This window comes from Pipistrellus hanaki, assembly GCF_964339955.1.
Source record: "Pipistrellus hanaki genome assembly, chromosome: X".
NCBI lineage: Eukaryota > Metazoa > Chordata > Mammalia > Chiroptera > Vespertilionidae > Pipistrellus > Pipistrellus hanaki.
The window spans coordinates 71,594,751-71,621,953 of NC_140524.1; the positions used below are offsets into that span (position 1 = coordinate 71,594,751).

The window sequence follows — 27,203 nt, forward strand, 5'->3', positions numbered from 1 at the left end:
TTGGGAAATTTGGGCAAACACATGCAAAAGAATGAAACTAGATCGCCAACTTACACCATACACAAAAATAAACTCAAAATGGATACAGGACTTAAACATCAGACGGGAAACCATAAAAATACTAGAAGCATCCACAGGCAGCAAAATCTCAGACATATGCCAAAAGAACTTCTTCACTGATACTGCCCCTAGGGCAATGGAAGCTAAAGAGAAAATAAACAAATGGGACTACATCAAAATAAAAAGCTTTTTTACAGCGAAAGACACCATCAACAAAACAACAAGAAAGCCCACGGTGTGGGAGAACATATTTGCAAATAATACCACTGATAAAGGTTTAATCTCCAACATCTACAGACAGCTGATACAACTAAATAAAAGGAAGATGAATGATCCAATTAAGAAATGGGCAATGGACCTAAATAGAATATTTTCAAAAGAAGACAGAAGGAAGGCCAAAAGGCACATGAAAACATGCTCAAAGTCACTAATTATCTGAGAGATGCAAATCAAAACAACAATGCGGTACCATCTCACACCTGTCAGAATGGCCAACATCAACAAATCGACAAACGACAAGTGTTGACGAGGTTGCGGAGAAAAAGGAACCCTTGTGCACTGCTGGTGAGAATGCAGACTGGTGCAACCACTGTGGAGAACAGTGTGGAGTTTCCTCAAAAAACTGAAAATGGAACTCCCATTTGACCCAGTAATCCCACTCCTAGGAATATATCCCAAGAAACTAGAAACACCAATCAGAAAGGATATATGCACCCCTATGTTTATAGCAGCACAATCTACAATAGCCAGAATTTGGAAACAGCCTAGGTGCCCGTCAGCAGATGATTGGATCCAAAAACTATGGTAAAGCTACACAATGGAATACTATGCTGCCATAAAAAAGAAGGAATTCTCATCATTTGCAGAAACCTGGATGGAATTGGAGAACATCATGCTGAGTGAAATAAACCAATCAATGAAAGAGAAACACCACATGACCCCACTCATTTGTGGATAATAAAGATCATTATAAACTGATTAACCAAAAGATACAATAGATATATAGACAGTAAAGCAACAAGCAGATTGTCAAATTACAGCGGGGAGGGGAGGAGGATCTGGGGGAGATAATAGATCAACCGAAGGACTTGGATACATGCATATAAGTACAACCAATGGACATAAAACTCTGGGGAGGGAGGGAAGATGTGGGAGGGAGGGAGGGGGGCAAAAAAAATCAATAAAATATGTAAAAATAAATAAATAAATAAATAAATAAATAAATAAATAAATGATAAAAAGAAGAAGAAAAAAAAGAAAATGCAGAGGCAAAGAAACAGACCACAAATGAAAGAAATGGAGGAGAACAAACTGGAAAATAGAGTTTAAGACTACGGTTATAAGGTTTTTCCAGAATTTCCTAGAAAAGGCCGATAAATTTAGTGAGACCCTTCGGGATATGAAAAATGACCCAACTGGAAATTAAACATACACTGACTGAAATAAAAAATATTATACAGAGACCCAACAGCAGACTAGAGGAACACAAGAATCAAGTCAAAGATTTGAAATACAAAGAAGCAAAAAACACTCAACTGGAAAAGCAAAAAGAAAAATGAATCCAAAAAGTTGAAAGTAGTGTAAGAAGCCTCTGGGACAACTTCAAGTGTACCAACATCAGAATTATAAGGGTGCCAGAAGAAGAGAGAGAGCAAGATACTGAAAACCTATTTGAAGGAATAATGACTGAAAACTTCCCCCACCTGGTGAAGGAAATAGACTTACAAGTCCAGGAAGTGCACAGAACCCCAAACAAAAGAAATCCAAAGAGGACCACACCAAGACACATCATAATTAAAATGCCAAGAACAAAAGACAAAGAGAGAATATTAAAAGCAGAAAAAGAAAAAACAGTTAATTACCTACAAGGGAGCACCCCATAGGATTGTCAGCTGATTTCTCAACAGAAACTTGCAGAACAGACGGGAGTGGCAAGAAATATTCAAAGTGATGAATAGCAAGAACCTACAACCATGATCACTCTACCCAGCAAAGTTATCATTCAGAATGGAAGGTCAGATAAAGAGCTTCACAGGAAAGAAAAAGCTAAAGGTTCATCACAACCAAACCAGTATTATATGAAATGCTGAAAGGTATTCTTTAAGAAGAAGAAGAAGAAAAAAAAGTAAAGATAAGAATTATGAACAACAAATACATATCTATCAACAAGTGAACCTAAAAATCAAGTGAATTAAAATCTGAGGAATAGAATAAACTGGTGTATATAATAAAATCAGGCGCATAGATAATTATCAGGGGGAAAGGGGTGTGGGGATGCAGGAAGAGACTGGACTAAAATCGTACACCTATGGATGAGGACAGTGTGGGGGGGAGGTAAGAGCAGAGGGTGGGGTGGGAACCGGGTGGAGAGGAGCTATGGGGGGGGGGAGTATAAACAATTGTAATAATCTGAACAATAAAGACTTATTAAATTTAAAAAAAAAAGAGTAGATGGAGAAAGCGTCTATAACTGTTATCCATAGAACAGGTCATCATAACCACTTGACTATTAAATCCTCCTCTGCTGAGGTCATCCTTTAATGAGCATTCACATAGGACATAAATATTTTCACATTCTTTACTCATTCAGTGAGTTCTAATTACATACCTCTTTCCCAGACCTCATTGTTAACATTTTCTGATCATGTTCTATCCACACAAACCAGTGGTCACACCCTGTGAATCTCTACAGACTCTTACCTCTGGCCTTTTATACTTTCCAGACAAAATTAATATCTAGGTGCACTGTTCAAGTTCTGTATACTAAAAAGACTTGTTTTTATCAGGGATCTCCCAGAAAGAGCCTGATGTGCCACACCACTTTTTGGTGGTGCCTACAGAACCATCTGAAAACTAAGCCTAGGTTTTTTTCTTCCCCAGTCAGCTGATTGTATGTAATGCTCAATGAGACCATAGGTGTGGCTGAGAGAAGATAATGTATTGTAGAAGAGGCAGGGATCACGGGCATTTGACTCTCTTCCTCATGCAATATACTTGAACTTTCAGGTACTCAAATATATCACTTTTTATCTCAAGCCCAATCCAATAAATATCACTTTCTTTTGCTAATGGAATGCTATCTGTGCAAACTTTATGGCTTTGTGGGTCATACAGCACCCAGTTCATGGTGTGGAGTTCCAACTGCATAATATTGTGGTGGCTTATGTTAAACATTCAGTCTCTGCTGAGGGCCAGTAACAAGCCAAAAACTATTTCTCAATATGAGGGAAGTTATCTTCAAAGGATGGTAAGGTTTAATCGCAAGGAACTGCACTGTGCTTCACCTACAGGGGTCTGCCAAAAGTTTGAAACAGCATCTCTTTCTGCCACTGACAGAACATATGGTTCTGCTAGAACATATGGCCCAAGTAGCAGAACAGCTTGCCTGGCAGCCTGGACCTATTGTAGAGCCTTTCCTTGTTCTGGGTGTCATTCAAAACCGGCATTTTTTTTTTGGCCACTTGATAAATGAACTGTAGTAGCACACCCAAATGAGTGTATGTTGCCTCCAAAATCCACTAGGATTTTGTAACTTTTTTGGGTAGTAGTATGATCCAGATGCAATAACTTATCTTTTATTTTAGAACTTTATCTTGACATCCTCCAACCACCGGACCACTAGAAATTTTACTGAGGTTGAAGACCTCTGAATGTTGTGGGATTTATTTCATATCCTCTTCTACAAAATATCTTATCAATTTGTTTAGAGTAGTTGCTATTTCTTCCCCACCAGGTCTAGTCAGCATAGTTTCATCAATGTTAGAGACTACCATGATATCTTCTGGAGGGAAAAGGCAAAAAAGTCTCTTGTGTATATAGGGCTAGAAAGTTGATTTACCAGACAGTGAGGTCATATTGCTGGCCTTGCCAGCAGAAATCAAATTACTTCTGGTGGTCTTTACCAATAGGCATAGAGGGGAAAAACATTTACCAGATCAATAGCTACATAGCAGGTATGAGGGGAGGTCTTAAATTGCTCAAGCAATGAAATCACACTTGGAAAAGCAACTGCAATTGGAGTCACACCTGATTGATTTCACTGTCATTACTAAGATTTAATTTTCTTTTCCATAGGCCAAATAGGCCAGTTGAATGTGGATGAGGTAGAAATCATGACCCCTGCATTTTTCATATTCTTGATGGTGGCACTAATCTTTGTAATCCTTCCAGAAATGCAGTATTATTTTTGCTTTCTTGTTTTGGCCTTTTCTACCATAATAGCCAACTGGCACTGTAACTGAGTGCCAAAGGTTAGTGAACTAATATAGAGATTCTGCCAGCTGTGGAATATGTCTGTTCTAAATATACATTCTGAAAATGTGAGAGAATTGATCTAAAACAACTTTAATCACCTGACCTCCGCCAGCCATTTGTTTGATCCTTAGTCCATGATCACTGGTATTTTGACTTACCAGGAATTAGTGTCAGTTCAGAACTAGTATCCAGTGATTCCCCAGAAGTCTTATTATTTCCCTTTCTCTAATGCACAATCGTAAGTTTCTTACTAGAAACTTGAAGAATTCTGAAATTCGCTCCCATAGTAATATGGAAGCTGGAGGAGCCATTTTACTCTTGATCTCTGCCAATGACTAGTTGATTAAGTAGAGTGTAGTGTGAGATAAGAAGAGAATATATGTCAAGAACTGTGAAGTGTCTGAGATTTTTATCTTGCATCATAATGAGTTAACCTTCCATAGTTTCATAGACAATGAAAGTTTCCTGGGTCAGAGACAAAGAGCTTTATTACAGTAATAGCAGTAGCCAGAGTATTATTATTTTCTTATGATTTTTCCCTGAGCTCCAATTAGCAATGCAAAGAAGTCCAGGTATTACCCGCACATGCAGTGCATAGCATTACAGGAGAGGAGCTTTCAGCTTAGGGAATCTGAATCTTTTATAATAGACATTAAGCATTGTTGTCCTTTATTCCAGAGAGAGACATTTTTTTTATTATACCAGACTATCAGTACACTTGATCTGGATGCTTTCTATATCTCCCAAGGCTGTTCACTGTACAAATATCCTTAAAAAGATAGGAACAAAAGTAGCCAGTGCCTCTGCTTGTAAGAGATGCAGAAACACAAAGAATCATGGAGAATTTTCTCCCAATAAGAAGGCTAGGAAAGAAACTTGGATTTGGAGATGAAGCTATTAGAGAGCCAGGGAAGAATCAGGATATTGTAAAATTAAAGGTAGAATAGAATTTCAAGAATTTGGGCGTGCTAGTTATATTAAAGGAATAGCAGTGTGATAAATCCTTTTGGTGTCTTCCCTTGATGTTTCAACAATTTGAAAAGCCATATCTCAACAATAGATTCCCTGCTCAACATACAAATGCACCTGAGAGATCTGCAAACTATTAAAACATCTAAAGATGGGCAAGTGGAGCAAAAGAGGGATGTGAAAAGGGAGTGGCACTGATAGAGAAAGCATGGAACACAACAGCTGGGAGCTCATGGCAGGGCTCAGCCAGGAGAGGAGAGGAATCTGGTTGTCATTGATGCCCCCATCAACTAGGAAGTACAGAGAGACTCGGTGGGCACTCCTGCAGGAGTGAGCAGCACGAGCTCTGGCTGAACAAAGAGATCTGTGTAAGAACACAGCTTGGGAAAGTGTCTGTGGTTGTCTGGTGGTCAGCATTTCAGACAGAGAAACACAGCCACAAAGCCTGGCCAACTCCCCTTAACCTCTCAGAGACTGCCTCTCTTTGTTTTGGTGTTAGGTTGTGGACCACATAAACTGTGAGCCCGAGGGCTAGTACTGCAGAATCACATTTCTCCCCAAGCAAAAGGTGCACTTTGTGGCTGGCCAGTGGTCAGGAGGGGGGGGGGGGGGGAAAGGGGAGGTGGGGACAAGGGGCAGGGGGAAATGTGTGTACCCCAGCAGAAGACTGCAGTTGTCATTACCAGAAGGGCAAAACAACTCAGAAGCTGGAGGGATCCCCCAGCCCACATCCACCCTGACATGCATTGCAGCTTCACTGATAGAGGCTGTGAGAGACAGTATTGGGATCTCACAGAGCTAAAAATAAATAAATAAATAAATAAATAAATAAATAAATAAATAAAAACTGTGATGTAGCACCATCTACTGGAAAAGAATAAAAAGACCTGTTCATGTTAATCTACTAGAAAATGACATTCACACATTGATGCCTAGACAAAAATGGAATCCACCAAATACTACAAATAACCAAGATAGGAAGACAGCTGGAAAGAAAATGAAAAATATCCAGAAAACAAACTTAAAAACACGAAAATGCATGATATAAGTTACAGAGAATTCAAAATGACAGTTTTGAAAATACTCAACGAGATGCAAGAAAATACAGAAAATACAGACAAATAATTTATCAAGCTCAGAAAAGAACTTAATGAACAAAATTAGTACTTCACCAAAGAGACTGAAACTTTCTAAAACAGTGGTCGCCAACCTTTTGGACCTCAAAGACCACCAGTGGTCCGTGGACCACCAGTTGGTAGCTGTTGTTCTAAAAGAACCAAACAGAAATCATGGAGATGAAGAATTCGATAAAAAGATGAAGAATAAACTAGCGAGGCATAGGAATTAGAGCAACCAAGTGGAGGAAAGGATCAGTGATATTGGCTATAGAAATCTAGAAATGATGCAGAGGGGAGAGACTTGACCATACAAAAAAAAAAAAAAAAAAAAGATCTCAATGAGAACTATGAGACTAGACTCCATCAGAAAAAGTAATATGTGAATAATATGCATACAAGAAGAAGAAAGGGAGAAAGGCATGGAGAGGCTGTTCAAACAAATAGTGGATGAGAACTTCCCAAACCTATGGAAATAAATAGATATTGAATCCAAGAAGAAAATAGAACACCTAGTTAACTCAATCCAAGAGGCCTCTCCAAGGCATGTTTGTTGTATTAAAACTGACAATAATGGCCTTAGCTGGTTTGGCTCAGTGGATAGAGTGTCGGCCCATGGACTGAAGTGTCCCTGGTTCGAGTCCAGTCAAGGGCGCCTGCCCCCATTACAGACTTGATCCAAAACTGAGACAGTTAGCATAGAAAAAGAGGAAACAGAGAAAAGAAGTATGGAATACCACCAAACAAAAACACTGAAACACAAAGGAAAAGTACCAATGGAGGCAGATGGCTACCAGAAAACAAAAGATAAAATGGCTGTAGGAGATACTCAATCATCAATAATTGCCATAAATGTAAATGGACTGAATTAACCAATAAAGAGGCACAGAGTAGCAGAGTGGATTAAAAAACAAAACCCAAGCATATGCTACCTTCAAGTCATACATCTAAGCAGCAAAGACAAAGGTAGATTCAAAGTGAAAGGGTGGAAAATGATTCTCTAAGCAAATACCATCCACAGAAGAGCTGGTGTATTCATACTTATGTCTGACAAAATAAATTTCAGGATAACAAAGGTAAAAAGAGAAAAAGATGGACATTTTATAATAATAAATGTAAGACTACATCAAGAAGACATATACATCTTAATATATATGCACCCCATCAGGGAACACTAAAATATATAAGCAACTAATGGGAGAAAGAGATCAAGGGAACTAAAGGGAGAAGGAGATTAAGATGCAATCATAGTTAAAGACCTTAATACTCCACACTTCATTGACAGTTCTAGATGGATCAACCAAACAGAAAAGCAATAAATAAAAATCAGCCTAGACCAAATGGACATATTGACATTTATAGAACCTTTCATCCCAGAACATCAGATTATACATCCTTCTCCAATGCACATGAAACATTCTCAAGGATAGATCAAATGTCGGATCACAAAACTAGCTTCAACAAATTTAAGAAGATTGAAATTTTACCAAGCATATTCTCAAAGCACAATGCTTTGCAATTATAAATCAACTGCAGAAAGGAAGTTAAGAAAACCCACAAATATGTGGAGATTAAACAACATACTACTAAAAAATGCCTGGGTCAAAGGAGAAATAAAAGGTGAGATCAGGGACACAGCTGCGTGAGGGCTTTTTTTCCCCTCATTCCTCGGAGCAGTGGAGCAAAGCTAGTTCCTCTCTATCTCAGCCGCGCAGGTTGAATTGACCAAAGCAATGGTTATGGAGAAGCCTCGTCCCCTGCTGGTCGGGCGGGAATTCGTGAGACAGTATTACACACTGCTGAACCAGGCCCCAGACATGCTGCACAGGTTTTATGGAAATAACTCTTCTTATGTCCACGGGGGATTGGATTAAAATGGAAAGCCAGCAGATGCAGTCTATGGACAGAAAGAAATCCATAGGAAAGTGATGGCACAAAACGTCACCAATTGCCACACTAAGATTCGCCATGTTGATGCTCATGCCACTTTGCATGATGGTGTGGTGGTCCAGGTGATGGGATTGCTCTCCAATAACAACCAGGCTTTGAGGAGATTCATGCAGACATTTGTCCTTGCTCCTGAGGGCTCTGTTGCAAATAAGTTCTACATTCACAATGATATCTTCAGATACCAAGATGAGGTCTTTGGTGGCTTTGTCACTGAACCTCAGGAGGAATCTGAGGAAGAAGTAGAAGAACCTGAAGAAAGACAGCAAACACCAGAAGTGGTACCTGATGATGGTGGAACTTTCTATGATCAGACTGTCAGCAATGACTTGGATGAACATTTAGAGAGGAACCTGTTGCTGAACCTGATCCTGATCCTGAACCAGAACCGGAGCAAGAACCTGTATCTGAAATCCAAGAGGATAAGTGTGAGCCAGCATTGGAGGAAACTGCTCCTGAGGATGCTCAGAAGAGTTCTTCCCCAGAACACACAGACATCGCTCAGACAGCGCAGGAAGACTTGAGGACATTTTCCTGGGCATCTGTGACCAGTAAGAACCTTCCACCCAGTGGTGCTGTTCCAGTTACTGGGATATCACCTCATGCTGTTAAAGTACCAGTTTCACAGCCTCGCCCAGAGTCTAAGCCTGAATCTCAGATTCCACCGCAGAGGCCTGAGAGGGATTAAAGAGTTTGAGAACAACAAATAAATATTCCTTCCCAGAGGGGACCTAGACCAATCCGTGAGGCTGGTGAGCATGGTGATGTTGAACCTCGAAGAATCGTGAGACACCCTGACAGTCACCAACTCTTCATTGGCAATCTGCCTCATGAGGTTGACAAATCAGAGTTTAAAGATTTCTTTCAAAATTATGGGAATGTGGTGGAACTACACATTAACAGTGGTGGGAAATTGCTCAATTTTGGTTTCGTTGTGTTTGATGATTCTGAGCCTGTCCAAAAGGTTCTTAGCAACAGGCCCATCATGTTCAGGGGTGAAGTCCATCTGAACGTGGAAGAGAAGAAGAATCGAGCTGCCCGGGAAGGAAACTGGCAAAATAACCGCCTGCAGGGACCTGGAGGCCCTCGAGGTGGGCTGGGTGGTGGAATGAGAGACCGTCCCCGGGGAGGCATGGTGCAGAAACCAGGATTTGGAGTGGGAAGGGGAATTGCTCCAAGGCAGTGAATTGCTCTTCATGCAGCAGTACAAACCCTGTTCCCGCAGAATGGTGATTTCTTCAACCATCCTTTGGTATCTTGCAGTATGACCCTGGTCTCTTACAAACTGCTTAAGTTTGTACAATTTTACTTTTTATTCCTTCACTTCCAATTTTGTGGAATGATATTTTAGAAAAATTGGATTTTTAAAGAAGAAAAGAAAAGAAAAAAAGAAGACTGAATTTCCTTGCTTTACTTTTCATATACAGACTGGATTTTTTTTTTTTTAAACAGCCATTTCCCCAAAGGAATGTGTCGCTTATTACTGACATTTGGTATGTTTCATTCATGGGATATTTCTTACTTATTTTCTACATGTTTCAAAAACCTTTGAGAAATACAGGATTTGGTAAACATTTTGAAGGAAGGAAAACCCCCAAAATTGTTTCTTTTGAGAGTCATGACTACCTTCTGGTGTGGAGAAACTGCCATTGGAAAATTTGACAATTTTGATTCTTGCTGATATGGATAAAAACTGAATAAAAAATGTTAGTGAAGTTTTTTCTTTTGATATGTGATCACAAAACAATTATAAAATCCACTCTTTTTCCTGTTGAAATTTAAATTGTGAGCTAGGTTTTAAATGTCTAGAATGTAACTGGTGTGCTTTTCTTAAATTATTAGGGGTTATTTTGAAGTAGAATTTATTTTCATGTTGAATTTGTATTTGTTAAACAAACAAACAAAAAAGACAACACCCTCCCCACCACAATCCGAGTAACACAAAACCAGGGCAAAACTGTTTTGCCTTCTATTTATCTTTGATTCCGGTCTTGGCAATTGTTGAAAGAAAAATAATAATAATAAACAAATCTAGATTAAAAAATAATAAAAAAATAAAAATAAAAGGTGAGATCAAAAGATATATAAAGACAAATTAGAATGACGGGATGACCTACCAAAACTTCTGGGATGCAGCAAAAGCAGTAATAAGAGGGACATTTATATCATTACTGGCCTATCTCAAGAGAAATCCCAAGTTAATGACTTAACATTATATCTTAATGTACTAGAAAAAGAACACAACAACCCAAAATCATCAGAAGAAAGGAAATAATAAAAATTAAAGCAGAACTGAATGAAATAAAGAACAAAATTAATACACAAAAAATAATATAACAAAGAGCTGGTTCTCTGAAAAGATTAACAAAATTGAAATCCCTTTGGGTAGACTCACTAAGGAAAAAAGAGAAAATTTCAATCTTCTTGAATTTGTTGAGGCTAGTTTTGTTATCCAACATATGGTCTATTCTTGAGAATATTTCATGTACATTGGAAAAGACAAAATCAAAAATGAAAGAGGTGAAATCACCACAGATATAGATATACAAAGGATCATATTGTTAGAGAGTTCCTGAACAATCAAACAATGCAGGAGGAGAGTTTGGAGAGACTTACTTTATTCATCACGCGATGGGCTTAGAGAAAATGAATTCAAATTCTAAGCAAGGCTATAAGCAGAACTTCCCTTTTTATTAAAGAGCCAGCCCTATGTGCACTTATTGGTTATCTTGATGCTGGCCTTGAAAACAATACAGTTCTATCCAATTAAAAAATGCACCTGGCATGGCATTGAGATTATGGGCTACAAGGTCATACAGCTAAGTTTATGATCCTCATTTTACAAGCAGGCTAGAAAGCAACATTTTATCTAGGAAAAACAGCAGAAAATTCCAGATAGCAGTTTTTTTTTTTTTTTTTTTTTTTTTTTTTTTACAAAATAGAGGTTTTCGTTCTCAATATTAGGATACTATGAAAGACTATATGCCACCAAATGCAATAATCTAGAAGAAATGGATAAGTTTCTAGAAATATATTAACTTCCTAGACTAAATCATGAAGAACAGGAAAATCTAAAATAGACCAAACAGCAAGCAGTGAGGAAATGCAAACAACGCTCAAAAACCTTCTCAAAAATAAAAATCTAGGATGGTTTAAAAATGGTGATGGAGTAAGTGGAAGCTACCCTGACACTCTCCCAGGATCAAACTGGAATTACAACTAAAATACAGAAAAACCAACTTTAAAAATCAACTGAAGAATAGCTAGAGAGAACCATAATAACCAAGGACAGAAAGTGGAGACCATATAGAGACTGGTGGGAAGTGTAGAGTTGTGAAAGATCTGGCCGGGCTCCCACACAGCAGCAGAAGGTCTGGAGAGATATCTCAGCTATGGGAGGTTCCTACTGAGAACTCTGGGGTATAAACTCAAGCTGGGCTCACGAGTGCAGAGCACCAGAATTGAGAAAGGTGCACACATAACATCTGGCTGTGAAAAGCAGCAGAGTTGCTATTTGCCAGGAAGAGATGGTTGGAAATGCAGGCACCTTCTTAAAGGGCCAATATACAAAATTTCATGTGTAGCTATTCACTTTGGGCTCTGGCAGAGGAAGGGCAGAGTGGGCTGGAGCTGTGTGAAGAGTGTCTAGAATTGGGGGTCTCTGGTGACATCCATCCTGCTTTCCTGTGTTGAATCATACTCTCATGCTATAAAGTACACCTTTCTCCAGTGAACTTTTGCTATCCACGTGGTTTTTTTTTTTTTTTTTTTTTTCTGGGGGGAAGGCAGTTGCCCTACCTATAGGAAGACCTCTTGTCCAACTCTGTGGTTAATAGCCTGCGGCTAATCAAATCTGAATACAATCAGACTAAAGGCAGAGTCCGGGTCTCTAGAGGCTTTGAGAGTTTGTCTGATCTCCTTCTTGGCCCAGGGCTAGTAAAAGCAGAAGCTGGTGCATATCTTGGTCCTTTCCAAAGACACCCAGCCCCAGCAGAGGGAGCCACAAACTGTGGATTGCTGATAGCTCCAAACAGAGCACTCAGGGCTAGTCATAAATAGCATTGGACATTGTTCTGCACTAGAGATTGGGAGTTGTAGCAGATCTACCCATTACAGTGAACAAGAACAGTAAAGTTGCAGGATACAAAATCAATGTACAAAAATCTGCCTAGCTGGTGTGGCTTGGTGGTTGAGTATTGACCTATGAACCAGAAGGTCAAGGTTTGGTTTCCCATCAGTGCACATACCTGGATTGCAGGCTCAATCGCTAGTACTGGGCATATAGGAAGCAGCTGATCAATGATTCTCTCTCACCATTGAAGTTTCTATCTTTCTATCTCCTTTCCTTTCTGAAGTCAATAAAGATAAAAATTTAAAAATGTACAAAAATCCATGGATTTCCAGCTAACAATGAAATTTTAGGGACAAAAAACCAAACAAACAGAAACACACACACACACACACACACACACACACACACACACACACAATTCCTTTTCCAATTGCAACAAAAGAATAAAATACCCAGGAATAAACTTAACAAAGGATGTGAAAGACCTATATACTTAAAAGACATTGAAAAAGTACAACAAAATGGAAAAATATCCTATGTTCATGGATTGGAATAATCAACATAGTTAAAATGGTCATAATTACTCAAAGTAGTATACAGATTTAATGCAATCCATATGTATATGGACAGATAATTTTTGACAAGGGAGCCAGAAACACACAATGAAGAAAAGAATGCCTCTTCAATAAATGATGCTGGGAAAATGGAAAAGCCACATACAAAAGAATGAAACTAGATTACAGTTTGTCCCCTCTATAAAAATTAATTCAAAATGGATCAAATACCTAAATGTACGATCTGAAACAATAAATTACATAGATGAAAACATATCATAGACAAAATCAATAAATTACATAGAAGAAAACTAAACTTATGGATCTTGGTCGTAGAGAACATTTTATGAACTTGATCCTAAAGGCAAAGAAAGTAAAGGCAAAAGTAAATTAATGGGACTAGATCAAACTAAAAAGCTTCTGCACAGCAAAAGAAACTGACAAAAAAACAAAGAGGCAACCAACTGAATGAGAGATGATATTTGCAAACAATAGCTCTGACAAAGGTTTACTATCCAAAATATATAAATAACCAATTTATATCAAAACAACCAAATATCCAAAACAACCAAATATCCAAAACAACCAATCAAACAACCCAATTAAACAACCCAATTAAAAAATGGGCAGAGTACCTGAACACCTCTCCCAAGAAGATATACAAATGGCTGATATATTAAAAGTTGTTCAATCTCACTAGCAATTAGGGAAGTACAAGTCAAAACTACAATGAGATACCACCTTACACCTGTTAGACTGGCTATTATCAACAAGACAAGTAATAACAAGTGTTGGAGAGGTTGTGGAGAAAAGGGAACCCTCATTCACTGCTGGTGGGAATGTAGACTGGTACGACCACTGTGGAAAACAGTCTGACAATTCCTCAAAAAATTAAGAATAGAGATACCATGTGACCCAGCAATCCCATTACTGGCTATATACCTGAAAAACTTGAATACATGTATCCGCAAATATATATGCCCTCTTATGTTCATTACATTATTCATGATGGCCAAGACATGGAAACAACCAAATTGTCTTTTGATAGATGATTAGATAAAGAAAATTTAGTACATATATACTATGGAATACCACTCATACATAAGAAATGAAGAAATACTGCCATTTGGGCCAACATGGATGGACCTTGAGAATATTATGCCAAGCAAAGTAAGTCAGTCTGAAAAAGCTAAGAACCATATGATTTCACATATATGTGGGATATAAAACTAAAACTCAGAGAGACAGAAAACAGTATAGAGGTTATCAGAGGAAAGGGGGAGCAATAGAGGGCCATATATATGGCAATGAAAAATTATTTGACTTTGAGTGTGATTACACAATGCTATATACAGATAATGTATTAGAGTAAATGTACAGTTGAAACTGATATGATCCTATTAACAAATCTCACTTCAATTAATTTAATAAAAACTAAAAAAGGAAGGTCAAATGCTACTGAGTGTAGAGTTTGATAAAAATGGAGAACAGGTTATTGAATTGATTTGTGACTATTAAACCTGAGTCTGCTGAGAATCAGATACGGAGACAGGATTACATGCATGAGAAATTTATTAAGGAAAATGCTTGTGACAGAAAATCTGGAGGGATCTGGAGGCAGCTGAGAGGGCCATTAATCTATGACTTAGGTCAATTCTCAGGAATTCTCAAGCTGTTGGGGAATCCTCAAGCCAAAGTTGGCCATCACAAGAGTTTCATGTCTCCCAGGAATTCACCTGCCTTAGTATCCTTGCTGCACTGTTATTAGCCGCTCCTCCATTTTAACATAACCCCACTTTCATACAGGTATCCAGCCCACGCCTAGCTCTAGATGTGTGCCGATTGGAATATATTGATTTGTGCATTCCCCTAAGTGACAGATAATGATTTCATGTCCAATGAAAATGAAGGAAGTGAAATTTCACAATTGAAATGCTAGCCTGGGGATAAAACCAACATTCTGAGGATGGCAGAGGCATAGAGAAAACCTGACTCTTGGATGATGTCATCAAGCATCTGAATTAACCAAACTTGATGCTTGCCCTTTACCTAAAATTTTAAGATAATAAACATCCTTACTGTTTTAAGTGATTTTCAGTTAGGTCTTTTATTGCTTGCAGCCAATGTAACCTCGGATATACAAGGCCAAGACCAAGTTTGCTAGTGTTTCTTGGGCATGTTACTTAAGCTCTCTGTGCATCAGTTTCCTTTTCCATGAAATTGACAAAACTGATATTCAGTTGATGTGCTTTGATAGTGACTAACAGTGGAATAAGAAATTCTTTAGCTCTGTTTCAATGGTGGAAAATACTTTGTTATCTGAAATGAATGATCTTGCAATTGTACATAGTGATTAGATAGCCATTTGTAATGTAAATATGAAAACTCCTCTGGGATGTTTGAAGACTCTTCTCCAAGGAAAGTACAGTAACTGGGCTTACTAAGAAGTTGACCAAAAGACCATTTTGATTGCTCAAGGAGATGATTCTGGGCTAGAGAGTTGCAATAGTAGATGCCTACTTATTTAAGACACAGCTGAGATGATTGAGAAGTGGAGCAATTCATACATAAAAAAGCAGGTGAGGCCCTGACCAGTTTGGCTCAGTGGATAGAGCATCAGCCTGCGGGCTCAAGGGTCCCAGGTTTGATTCCGGTCAAGGGCATGTACCTTGGTTGTGGGCACATCTCCAGTAAGGGGTGTGCAGGAGGCAGCTGATCGATGTATCTCTCTCATCGATGTTTCTGACTCTCTTCCTCTCCCTTCCTTTCTGTAAAAAACAAAACAAAACAAACCAAAAAAAAAAAAAAGCAGGTGAGGGTTGGCACTGGTTATTGCCACAACTTTGGAACCCAGATTAATCCACTAAATACCTTATTCCTTTATTGGCCGAGAAAAGGCTTGATAAAGAAGTCGAGACACCTAAATATTGGAAAGCCTTTGATAAATCAAAAGGTAATTTGGTAAGATACAACATTTAGACTATTCCTAATTATAATATTCTTTGTAACAACAGAAACTTAGAAGCAAGGACTAGAAGCTAAGTTCCTTCCTTTTTTAAAAAATATGACAATATATTGCCTAAATTTAAAGCATCTGGAGAGTCCATGGTTAATGGATTATTGATCTCAATTGAGGAGACGTATTTAAAAGGTAAGGTCGGGCCAATGGATGATTTTTAAATCATGGAGGACTTTAAAATCTTGTAAAAATGTGTCTGAGAGAAACAAATCACAGAACGACAAGCATAATACTGCTTCCATTGGGTTGTGGCTGAGCTCAGACACACAAGGTAATATCATAGGTGAGTAGAGGTAAGTCTGTGAAACAAGTGATCATCCCATAAACCAGAGAAATGTCTCACTGACTCGTGGCTTTTCCATGTTATATTTGGGTTAAAATTTCATACTTTTGGAAATTGATTGGAAATTGAATTAACTTATAACTTAAGGGAATCATTGGCAGAAAAACAACCCTGTATGACACTGGAATTTTAGGTTGTCCCTTTTTATAATCAGGAAAGTATTGTCTATACTGCTAATAACATTTCTTCAGTGTTTTCTATGTACTAAGTACAGGGCTTGGCAATTTTCATGATATCATGTGATCTTCAGAACAATCTTACAGGGTAAATACCAATATTATCCCCATTTTTAGGTGTGGCATTCAAAATATTTAACCACCAGTGTGGCATAGACCCTGATCAATCAGAATGGATACCTGTAGACAATCAGTATAGCCATGCTCATGCATGTCAATTGAATATTGGCCTTGTCCTTTTTATGGGTGAGGGAATCAAAGCACAGAGTTTAACTAACCTGCCCAAGACATATAGCCAGTAATGGAGTTGGGGACATAAACTCAGATCAGTAGATCTCCAAAGCCTGAATTTGGCTATACTGCATAACTTTCTACCACAGAGGGAAGGCTGACCACATGTATACCTATATTTGGATGCTTAATAAAGCTGGAATATTAGTTACTGAAATTCCAATAATTAATCCCAAACCCTGACCTACCCTGTTTCCCCGAAAATAAGACAGTTTATTAATTTTTTTCTCTCAAAGTTGCGCTAGGTCTTATTTTCAGGGGATGTCTTATTTTCAGGGAAACACGGTATATGTCTCCCCCCCCCCCACCTTTAATGTTGTAGAGATGGACATGGTTATTAAATAAATCCAGCATTAATACAAACATAGAAGACATGTCACCTTGTGGTATGCATAGCCTATTCTGGGGAGATTTAGGACTTTCACTTGCTGTTTTAGGATTTTGGGGGGAGATAGAAGTTTGCAGGGGTGGTGGTTGTTAGGTCAAGAGTAGGATAGCCTAATGTGATTTCTCCTGAATAAAGCACACATGTTAAAATAAAATTACCCATTGAATTTAGCAACATTTGAATGTTCCTAATTATAATCTCATCCTAACAAGATAGGGAGAAAAATATGAGGGTGAGATGGGTGGTGGAGGAGCAGTGGTGAGGGGGGATCCACATACAACATAAGGATGAGGACTGAAAAAGAATCTGGTCACATTCTGATGAAATCTCCAATAGTTTTTTTTCTTTCTTCAAAATATTGCGAGTCTTTCTTTGCGGTTTCAGCTTGGGCTCAGAGTCAGGGCCAAAGTTCAAACAACATCAAAGATTATTTTTGAAATAAAAGTGTATTTCCTCATGGAATTCTTGAAGGATTTACTTTATCTCATGTGTGAAGCACTGAATCTGAGCTGAAGAGAATTTATTTTAGGACCTTAATTGGACTTGGGCTCACACACCTTAGGATGTGATTGATAGCTGTGTAAGTTTCCAATCCAGCCCTGGAGGCCCAGCTCTGAGGTGCACCCCCCTTACCCCCGCTGGAAGTCTCAGTTGCCTCAATGGCAGAAATGTGCTTTCTCTTCTTAAATCTTGTAGCACTGCTTCAATCCCCACTCCCACTCTTTTCAGAGTAGTTATTGATTAGTTGTCATTGGGTTTTGTCTCCATTGTTTTTGTAAAATATATTTTTATTGATTTTTACAGAGAGGAAGGGAGAGGGATATAGAGTTAGAAACATCAATCAGTTGCCTACTGCATGCCCCCTCCTGGGACTGAGCCTGCAACCAAGGTACATGCCTTTGACTGGGATGGAATGGAACCCAGGACCCTTCAGTCTGCAGGCCCATACTCTAGCCACTGAGCCAAACCAATTAGGGCTGTCTCGATTGTTGAGACTGGCTCTGTTCTGACTGGTTTGTTTTCTTTGGGTCTGTCTGAGAAGAGAGAGTTTACTAGTGTTCTTAACTGCAGAGCCAAGCCTTAATGCCAAAAAGGGCAAATGACATTAAAAAAAAGACTCAATCTAGTATTTGCTAATTCTTGTTCATTTCTCTTGGTACAGACACTTAAAACCAGGGAACAACAGAATGTTAGAGTGGAGACTGAGGAGCAGCCGTTTTATTCCCTTTTCTGGCTATACATACTTTTTATTTATAAGGAAGCATCTTCATTGAGTCTCATGGCAAGCGGGTATGAAATGGAATGTCTATTCTTAAAAAGTAGATAAAACATTGATTGATTATAGAGCAATGTCAAGGAGAAAATTGGCAACACTGCTTAACTGCCAAGATTCTTATATTTGAGTATATTTGAGAAGTAGCAACATGGGGGTAGCTGGTTTTATTTGTTTGTTTTGTTTTGTTAGCATCTATTTATTCGCTCACAATAATACACAGCCCCTGGATAGGGAAGGGGCAGAAAGGGCCATGACAAGGTGGGATGGGAGGGTTGGAGGTGTCTGCTTCCACAGGGGCAACCTTTTAAAATAAGTCTGTGGACTGTACTAGGAAGCTGGGTAGATTGCATGAGGTTTGCTCATCAATTTTCGTTTTGAAGCTATGGAGACTGCCATCTTGGAGGAAGAGAAATGCATATTCTATGTTGTTTACTTATTTATTCTTTCAAACACAGTTTTTATTGAAATTCTTTTTTTGAAGTTAAATTATTTAATAAAAAAATGGTTTATAGTTCCTGTAACATAGTTCCAGATGATATTTCAGGAGGAAATACCCTGTTTCCCCAAAAATAAGACAGTGGCTTATATTAATTTTTGCTACCAAAGATACGCTAGGTCTTATTTTCAGGGGATGTCTTATTTTTCCATGAAGAAGAATATGGTACACATTTATTGTTAAATTAAAATAAAGGAAATTTATTACCTGTATATGGTACGGTAGTACGGTAGTTGTCAACACAAACCAGACAAACTGTGAATCCTACAGTAACAAGAATTTACTCATTTATTCAATGACAATCATGTCATCATCTTCAATCCAATCTAACAATCCAATTCCTGAATTTCCTGGTGAATTTCTTGTGACTCCATTTCTTTCAGAATCAGTGGACCAAATCTCTCATGTTTAGCCTAGGGGGGGCCTTATTTTCGGGGGGATGCCTTATATTTCACTCAGAAGGAAACCTGTAAGTAGGTTTTATTTTCGGAGGATGTCTTATTTTCGGGGAAACATGGTAGTTAATTACCAGGGTGGCTAGCCATGTGTAATAGTGTCTATTTCTTCTTCTTCTTTTTTAATAGTAAATATTTATTGTTCAGATCATTACAGGTGTTCCTCCCCCCACCACCCCATAGCTCCCCTCCACCTGATTCCCAACCCCACCCTATGCCCTTACCCCCACCACTGTCTTCATCCATAGGTGTAAGATTTTTGTCCAATCTCTTCCCACACCCCTCAGACCCCCTTCCCCCTGAGATTTGTTAGTCCAATCCCTTTCTATGTCCCTGATTCTATTATATTCATCAGTCCATTTTGTTCTTCAGATATTTTATTCACTTGATTTTTAGATTCACTTATTGGTAGGTATATATTTGATGTCTTTTTGTTGTTCATATTTTTTACCTCTACCTTTTTCTTCTTCTTTCTCTTCTTAAAGAATATCCTTCAATATTTCATGTAATCCTGATTTGGTGTTGATGAATTCCTTTAACTTTTTCTTGTCTGTGGAGCTCTTTATCTGACCTTCAATTCTGAATGATAGCTTTGCTGGGTAGAGTAATCTTGGTTGTAGGTTCTTATTGTTCATCATTTTGAATATTTCTTGCCACTCCCTTCTGGCCTGCATACTTTCTGTTGAGAAATCAGCTGACAGTTGTATGGGTACTCCCTTTTAGGTAACTAGCTGTTTTTCTCTTGCTGCTTGTAAGATTTTCTCTTTGTCTTTTGCCCTTGGCATTTTAATTATGATGTGTCTTGGTGTGGTCCTCTTTTGATTCCTCTTGTTTGGGGTTCTGTGCGCTTCCTGGACTTGTAAGTCTATTTCTTTCATCAGGTAGGGAAAGTTTTCTGCCATTATTTCTTCCAATAGGCCTTCAATATCCTGCTCGTTCTCTTCTTCTGGCACCCCAAAAATCCAGATGTTGGTACGCTGGAGGCTCCTTACACTATCCTCACACTTTTGGATTCTTCTTTCTTTTTGCCTCTCTTGTTGGGTGATTTTTGCTTACTTATATTCCAGATCTTTGGTTTTATTCTTGGGACACATTGATCTATAGCTGAGCTTCTGTATATTCTTTTTCTTTTAATTAAAAAATTTTTTTTTATTAAGGTATTATATGTGTACACACCTTACCAAGAATTTCCAAGAGTTTCTGTATATTCTTTATTTCAGACTGTGTATTTTTAATTTCTGGCTGATCCTTTTTCTTTTTTTTTTTTTTGTATTCTCATTAAGGTCCTTTTAGGTCTCACAAAGCTTCTTGGAGGTCTCATCAAGTATCTCAAAGGTTTTTAGAAGATTCTTGAGTAACCTTATAAATTAAGGTGACCAGACTGTCCCGCTTTTGGCTGTCCCGCCAAAAGCGGGACAATCTGGTCACCTTATTATAAATGTGATTCTGAACTCTGTGTCATCCAGTAGTTTACTTTCCTTCATCTCTCCCATTCGTGACATGCTTCTGTGTCTCCTCATTTGGCTGCCTCCCTGTGTTGATAGGGTGGCTTTGTGTGGTCGGTAACCTATAGGGGCCAGTAGCTCAGCTTCCCTAATCACCTGAGGTGGTCATTTTTGGTATATCCCTTTGTGGGCTGAGTGCAAAGTCTTGGTGTAATTAAGCCTTGGTTGCTGATGGTACACTGGGAGGAATTGACCTCCAGGCCAATTGTCTGTGAGGACCTGCTGTGTCCATAAAGGAAGAACTGCTGCGCTGGAGACACGCTTTGCTTCAGTGGAGCTTTGGTGCTCACTGAGTCCATCTCCCGAATGTGTCACTTATAGGTGTGAGGGGTTGAAACTGACCACTAGGAACACTGGCTTCTGGATCTCCAATGCGGTGCAGTTAAGCTACTGTCTGAGGCCACCCTGCAGGAGCTACATGAGAACCACAGTCCTCTCCTCACTTAAACTGCAACAGAGAGGGACATTCATATGCAAAAGCTGCTGCTTGGAGCTTGGGTGTGTTTGTAGGTTGTGCAGGGCAGAGTCTCAGGACAGTCTCAGGGCTTCACTAGGCTGGGGCGTGGCCAACAGCGATGGCTGCCATCAGCTGCCTCTCCGAGCCTCTCTGACCGCATCCCTGCATCTCCCTGTCTCTCTACATCTCAGGCCCCCTGCATAGCAAACAAATATTCTTGCGCGCAGCTCTGCAAGCAAGCCACCCTCATTTTCCGACCTGATGGCAGACAGTTTAGCTTCTCCCCAGAAACTGGATTTCAGAGAGACCAGGAGCTTGTCTCTCTTTGGGTTGAAGAAAGTAATGCCCTCCGCCAGCCGGGATCTGCCACCAGCCCTTATCACGTCCACGACCCCCTACCTCAATTTTTTCAGTGCTTGTGCCCTGGATTCTCCTCTTTCTCTTTCAGTCTAGTTGTAGGGCTTCCTTTCAGCCAGCTTTCCCTTGGGTTTTGGGTGATAGACGTTTTGTTTTACAGTTGTATTTTTGAAATTGTTGTGCATAGCAGCCGTTTAGGTGTATTTACCTACGCCGCCATCTTTGTTCTCTTATTGAAATTCTTGGTTCTTAGCAGCAGCTAGATAGGCAGGACTAGAAGTGGGAAGGAAAACAGGGGCCTTGTAGGTCATGAGTGCTCAACTCTCTCATTTTCCTTCTACTTCTTTGACCACCCTCTTAGTCTTTGATTCTAGGCTAGACTCATATCCCATTCCATAGGTGGCTCCAGCTTAGGCTCAGATCATAACCCCTAGCACAGTGACAGATGAACTGCTACAGGCCTGGAGTCTGGGAGTTGGTGGGTGGGTAGGAAGCACCCAACATTTTCAGGTCTGCCTTGGTTTTTAGGGGTCTTTCTCTTCCCACCTCCTTTGCACCTTCCCTCTTTCTAATTCTGAATGTGTAAGTGTCAAGGTTTATAGGCAAATCAAAGCAATGTTTGATGTACAGAGCACTTTCTAGCTACTAGGCACTGGGGATGTGGGCGCATAGCAGCCTTGCCTTCCACATTTGTCTCCTCCCACTGCCTCCATATGAAAAGTAGTAAAGGACAAGGGCTCCCCCCTGCCTCAGGCAGTGTTTTGCTCCAGAATCCAGTGACTTTTTTTTTTTTTTTGTATAGCAAAGGTGGAGATTTATTGAAGAACAAGTACAAACTTCTTCATGGGGAGAGGGAAAGAGTACCACAAAACGGATTCCCATGTAGGGAGGGGGAAAAGGTCCTTTCCAGTGACTTTCTAGTGCCCCTTAGGCCAAGTTAAATCCTTTATTAAGTTTCTTCATATCAGTCTCTGCCTATAAGTCATCTTCTTTTAGTCATTCATCTACATTTTTCTGAGTATCTACTGTGTGCCAGTTGCTGGATTTGGCCTGGGGCATACAGAAGTGAGCAAGACAAGCATGATTCCTAACCTCATGGAGCTAAAACAGTGTAGTGGGAAAGGTTATTATTACAAACAAAAAATTATTACAAATGAAGATAATTGTGTGGAGGTTGTGCCAGAGGATGATGTGGGATCACAGGACAGGACCCTTTACCTTGGATGCTTGCCTGTCCCAGAAAACTTGGCTGGAGTGTGGCACTTCTATAACCCCAACTCTCCTGCCATAGACTAGAGCCAGGCCGCTGTGCTCTGCTCCCAGAGGCTCTCTACATCCAGGCTTGCCTTTCATTCGAGGTCCCTACCTTTCTCACTGGGAAGACACTGCAGATAGGAAGGCAAAAACTTAAATATTCCCTTGACTTCTACCACAGCACATGCATTCCTGACCTAATCCTGGGAAGGGAGGAGGGGCTCTGTTCTGAGATGGCCCCACTGCAAGTCCTTGATGTTTCCTTGATGAAAGCCAGGGCCAGGGCATTGAGGAGGCTGGAGTGAGCAGACTCGGTTGGGGGGAAGGGCGTGAGGCCAAGGCTGATTTACTTCGAGTTGAGCTTGTTATTATAGAGCCCTGAAAGATTCATCAGCTCCAGGAATTAGAGTAGTGAGGGCAGCTGAGCCGCCAGGCCTGACCCTCAGCAGGGAAGCCCTGCGCATACAGTCTCCTTCAATCCGCTCATACCTCATTTCTTTTTTTCCAGAAAGGAGATCAGTCTAAACAGCCCATAGGTCAAGGAAAAGCATCCCTGGAGAGTCCTGCTAAATCCCTACTTCCTGCCAGTTACTCTCTTGGCTCAGGTTTGAGTTCACCAAACAGAGAATTTCGGGTCCTCACTCTGAAACTGAATTTTACAGTCCAGAAAAGGGGTTGCCTTTTGCTCATTTACTTATTCTTATTTTAGTTAGAACACAACTTTCCTAGTATCCACATTCCAATTTACTGAACAAAGAACACATATTTACTGTGGAGGATAATCGGATTATCCTTAACTAGTTGTTTAAGGGACAATTCTTCTTGAGCTGTTTAAGGGACAATTCTCTAAAGGAATGAATGAAATCAGGCCACACTCAGGCTTATTAGTGCAAACACACGTATCCTGTTCAAGGTATTATACTAATAGATTATAAGGGATTACAGGGATTGGACCATTTTTAGGAGAAAAAAATGAGAAAATTACTAGAAAGAAGAAATGGAACCAGAGGAGAATTAGATGGGAGCTTGGTGTGTTGAAAATGAGAGTGCTGAGTGGAAACTTCCCCAAGTGCATAGGGACATATAACCAGGCACTCTGGCTTTCTGAGGACACTAGTGTCCCCCTTTCTTCACCTACAATGGAAAGAAATCAGGATGCGACCACAGGATTTCCAGCACTGTAAGCACACCCTGGCTTCCACAGCAAGCATCCCAGGAGCCCAGTGCCACCAGGCTCTGGACTATCTTTTTGCCTAAAAGGTTGGGGTGATGTCTCTCCATCTGAACTGAGTGTGCTATTCCTGAGAATGGTTTTTTTCATTCATTCATTCATTCATTCATTCATTCATTCATTCATTCATTCCAGAGCCTTTACAGCAGTCCAGGCATTTTGGGACTCCCCAGAGACACTGCCCTCCTGAGTAGAGTAGTGAAGTAAGATATTTGGTTCTTTCCCCTTAATTTCCAAGCTCCCCTCAGCCTGGTCTAACCAAGCTGGAGTGTGACAATGAATACACGTTTGGGGAAGGAAAGCTAGATGAATGAAGAGTGACTGTTCAGCCAGTCTCCACTGGTTTCTCGCAGGTGTGAGCGCCCTGTGCGCTTGAATTTTTATTATTTACGAATAAAAGGTTTAAGTAAAAAACACACACAGCAACAACAAAACAAGGGGGAAAAAAGCAGAAAACAACTTTATCAGTCCCAGGAGGGCGCGGGCACACATATTGCACTGAACGTCATACACCCCCCCCCCCCCCCCCCCCTCAGGAGGACATTCCTTCTTTAAACGCTCCAGCTCACTCTTTTTACTCCTACTTCTTTCCCTGACAAGCATTAATCAGCGAATCTCTGACCGGAAAAAAAAAAAAAAAAGTGGGTGGATGGGGGGGATCCTGAAGTAGCGAAGGGAGGAGGAGGTGGAGAAAGGCGGGAGGAGGAGGAGGAGCCCAGCGAACTAGAGTCAGAGGGACTGGAGGCTCGGCGAGTGTGCAGCCCTGGGGAGAGCCAGTGTTCCAGGCTAGGAACCCATCTGCCAATACTGGCCCCCACCCCAACCTGGAGTCTCCCGAGCCAGCCCGCTCGCTGGCCCGGGTCCCCGGGCCTGCTACACCCTGAGCTGGGGCCGTTGCTCTGGGGCGCCAGGGCCAAGGGCGCCGCTTGTGGTGAGCCTGACGCGCCGCCAGGCTAGTTCCCCGCGCTCGGGATGCCTTTCTACAGGCGCACGGTGGTGCCCCAGCGCCTGTGCCCGCGCAACCCGCCGCAGCCGCTGACAGAGCTCCGCGATGTGAGTCATTTAGCCACGCTCAGCCTGCTCCGGCAGCTCGCTGACCTCTGTGGCCACTCGCTGGCTTTGCTCGAGGACCTCGAGGGGCACCTGCTGGTCATGGGGCGCCGCACCGACAGCCTGGCCCGGAGCATCGTGCGCCTTCGCCGCCGCCTTCCCTGCCGCCTGCTTGGCCCGGAGGATGACCAGGATGAGCGAGGTAATAGCGCTCCAGAGGCTAGCCGCCCCGCGATTACCCCTCCTCTAGGGGCGCCAACAAGCGAGCCCCGGCTCAGGCGACCCCCTCCCCCCCCCCCCCCCCCGCCCCCTGCCCTGCTCCTCCCCTTCCCTTTTCTCTCTTCCCCTCAGGGAGTAAGGGTATTCTGTTTCTTTGACTCCCCACCCACCGCTCTCCCGCTGTAACTTCCTGCTCGTGGACCCGGCTGCGCGGTCCTGAGTGGACCTGTGCCATCGGGGGGCTCCTGACCCTGGAGTTGGCGGCCGCGTCTCGGGGAACTGAGGGAGGAGGCCGGGGGTGGGAATCACTGTGTTCGGGACAGCTTCAGCGACGCCCCAAGGCCGGAGGCGTCCTCATCTTCGAGGCTTCCGGAACCAAATGGCCGAGCTGGTGGAGTCTTGGCTCCAGTCCTGGAGCCCGACCACTTCGGAAAGCGCTCCCCAGCAGCTGGCCACCTTTGTGACCGCAGGAGCTTGGTGGTGGTGCCTACCGGCTTTAAACTTGTACAACTTCATGCCTGAGTATGCTCACGGCTCCCACTCAAGAGGTGTGTCCTGAGCGCCCACCTGCCGGCTTCTTTACACCCCTCCCATCCTCCCAAATCCCGAGTTTAAGAGGCTGCGCCAGGAGTGGCCAGAGAAGGGTGGGAGGGAAAAAAAGACTGACCCCTGCTTCTCTGATCCCCTACCCCTGTTCACAGATTTGCTTGAGAGAATCTTTTAAAGCAACCGTCATCGGTTTCGTGATTGTTGTAGGAAGCAGCCATTCCTGAGAAACCAGGTGGTGCCCCCCGTTGAGTATGCAAAACCCATGAAAGGGTAGGAGGGCAATTCGAACCCTTGTCCTTTATTACTTTGGACTCTAACACTTTGCTTTGGGAATCCTCTCTCCAATAGAAATGCCTTTTGCTGAGAGTAATGGGCTAAATATGCTGGAAATGCTGACCACAGCTGGCATGTCAAGTACCAGGGCCAATTGGCACCATCAGAAAGTTAGGGGAGAGCAGTGTGGTCATAAAGTTTCAAATGGGGGCAGAAGATGGCTACTGGCTGACTTTTGAGTGCAAGTCTCCAGCTGTCTTGGGAAAGAATTGCTATTGCAGACTTCACCTTGCCCCTGCCCCTTCCAATAGGACAGGAGTCAGAGGCCCTGGTACTCTTCTTCAAAAAGGAATTTGACCTTTAAGGTAGATGGTGAAGGGCACTGGTGGATAAAAATGAACCAGATCTTGTGGGAAAAGGAAGGTGGAAGATACAGATAACTGCCAGAGGGAATGTAGACATGGGACCAAAAACCTCTGCATAGCAGGGGACCAAGAAAGCTGGGGACCTAAGTCTGGTTAGTTCTCGGTTAACAAAGAAGGTAAGAATATCATTGTTTATTTATTTTTGCTGGGGTCCCACTGACTACCAGGTTAGCCTAGGTCCTCGACTCCTCCATAGCCAAGATATCCCGCCCTAGGAGAAATCTGATAAGTCTGCTTGGAGAGTAGTTTTTAAAATCCACACAGCTCACAGAGAGCCACCTACAGAGTTTAGCAGATTAAGTTAAGGACTGGGAAGAGGCTGTGTGCTTCCAACTTGTACCTTTCTGGCTGTTAATTGGAGAGCCCTTTCCATATGAGGGAAGGCCTGGCTTCACCAAGTCGCCTTGGGACCTAGCCCTTCCCAGTGACCTGCTGGGTTAGAAAGAGATAGCTTTATGCAGTGGATAT

At 41.3% G+C, this 27,203-nt stretch overlaps 1 protein-coding gene and 1 pseudogene across 2 annotated transcripts in view; both read left to right on the forward strand.

Annotated features, from left to right (window-relative positions):
- The first annotated feature begins 8,064 nt into the window (after positions 1-8,064).
- LOC311615794 (ras GTPase-activating protein-binding protein 1-like) lies at positions 8,065-9,531 on the forward strand (annotated as a pseudogene). Its single transcript has one exon. The product of its transcript is annotated as a ras GTPase-activating protein-binding protein 1-like (transcript).
- Positions 9,532-24,951: 15,420 nt separating this feature from the next.
- NHSL2 (NHS like 2) overlaps positions 24,952-27,203 on the forward strand; it is a gene marked incomplete at its 5' end in the record, with an annotated part of 326,943 nt that continues 324,691 nt past the window's right edge. The window contains one exon of the mRNA XM_084869444.1: positions 24,952-25,471. Within this exon, the coding sequence (XP_084725570.1) occupies positions 25,192-25,471 (280 nt within the window). The remainder of the gene's footprint in view (positions 25,472-27,203) is intronic.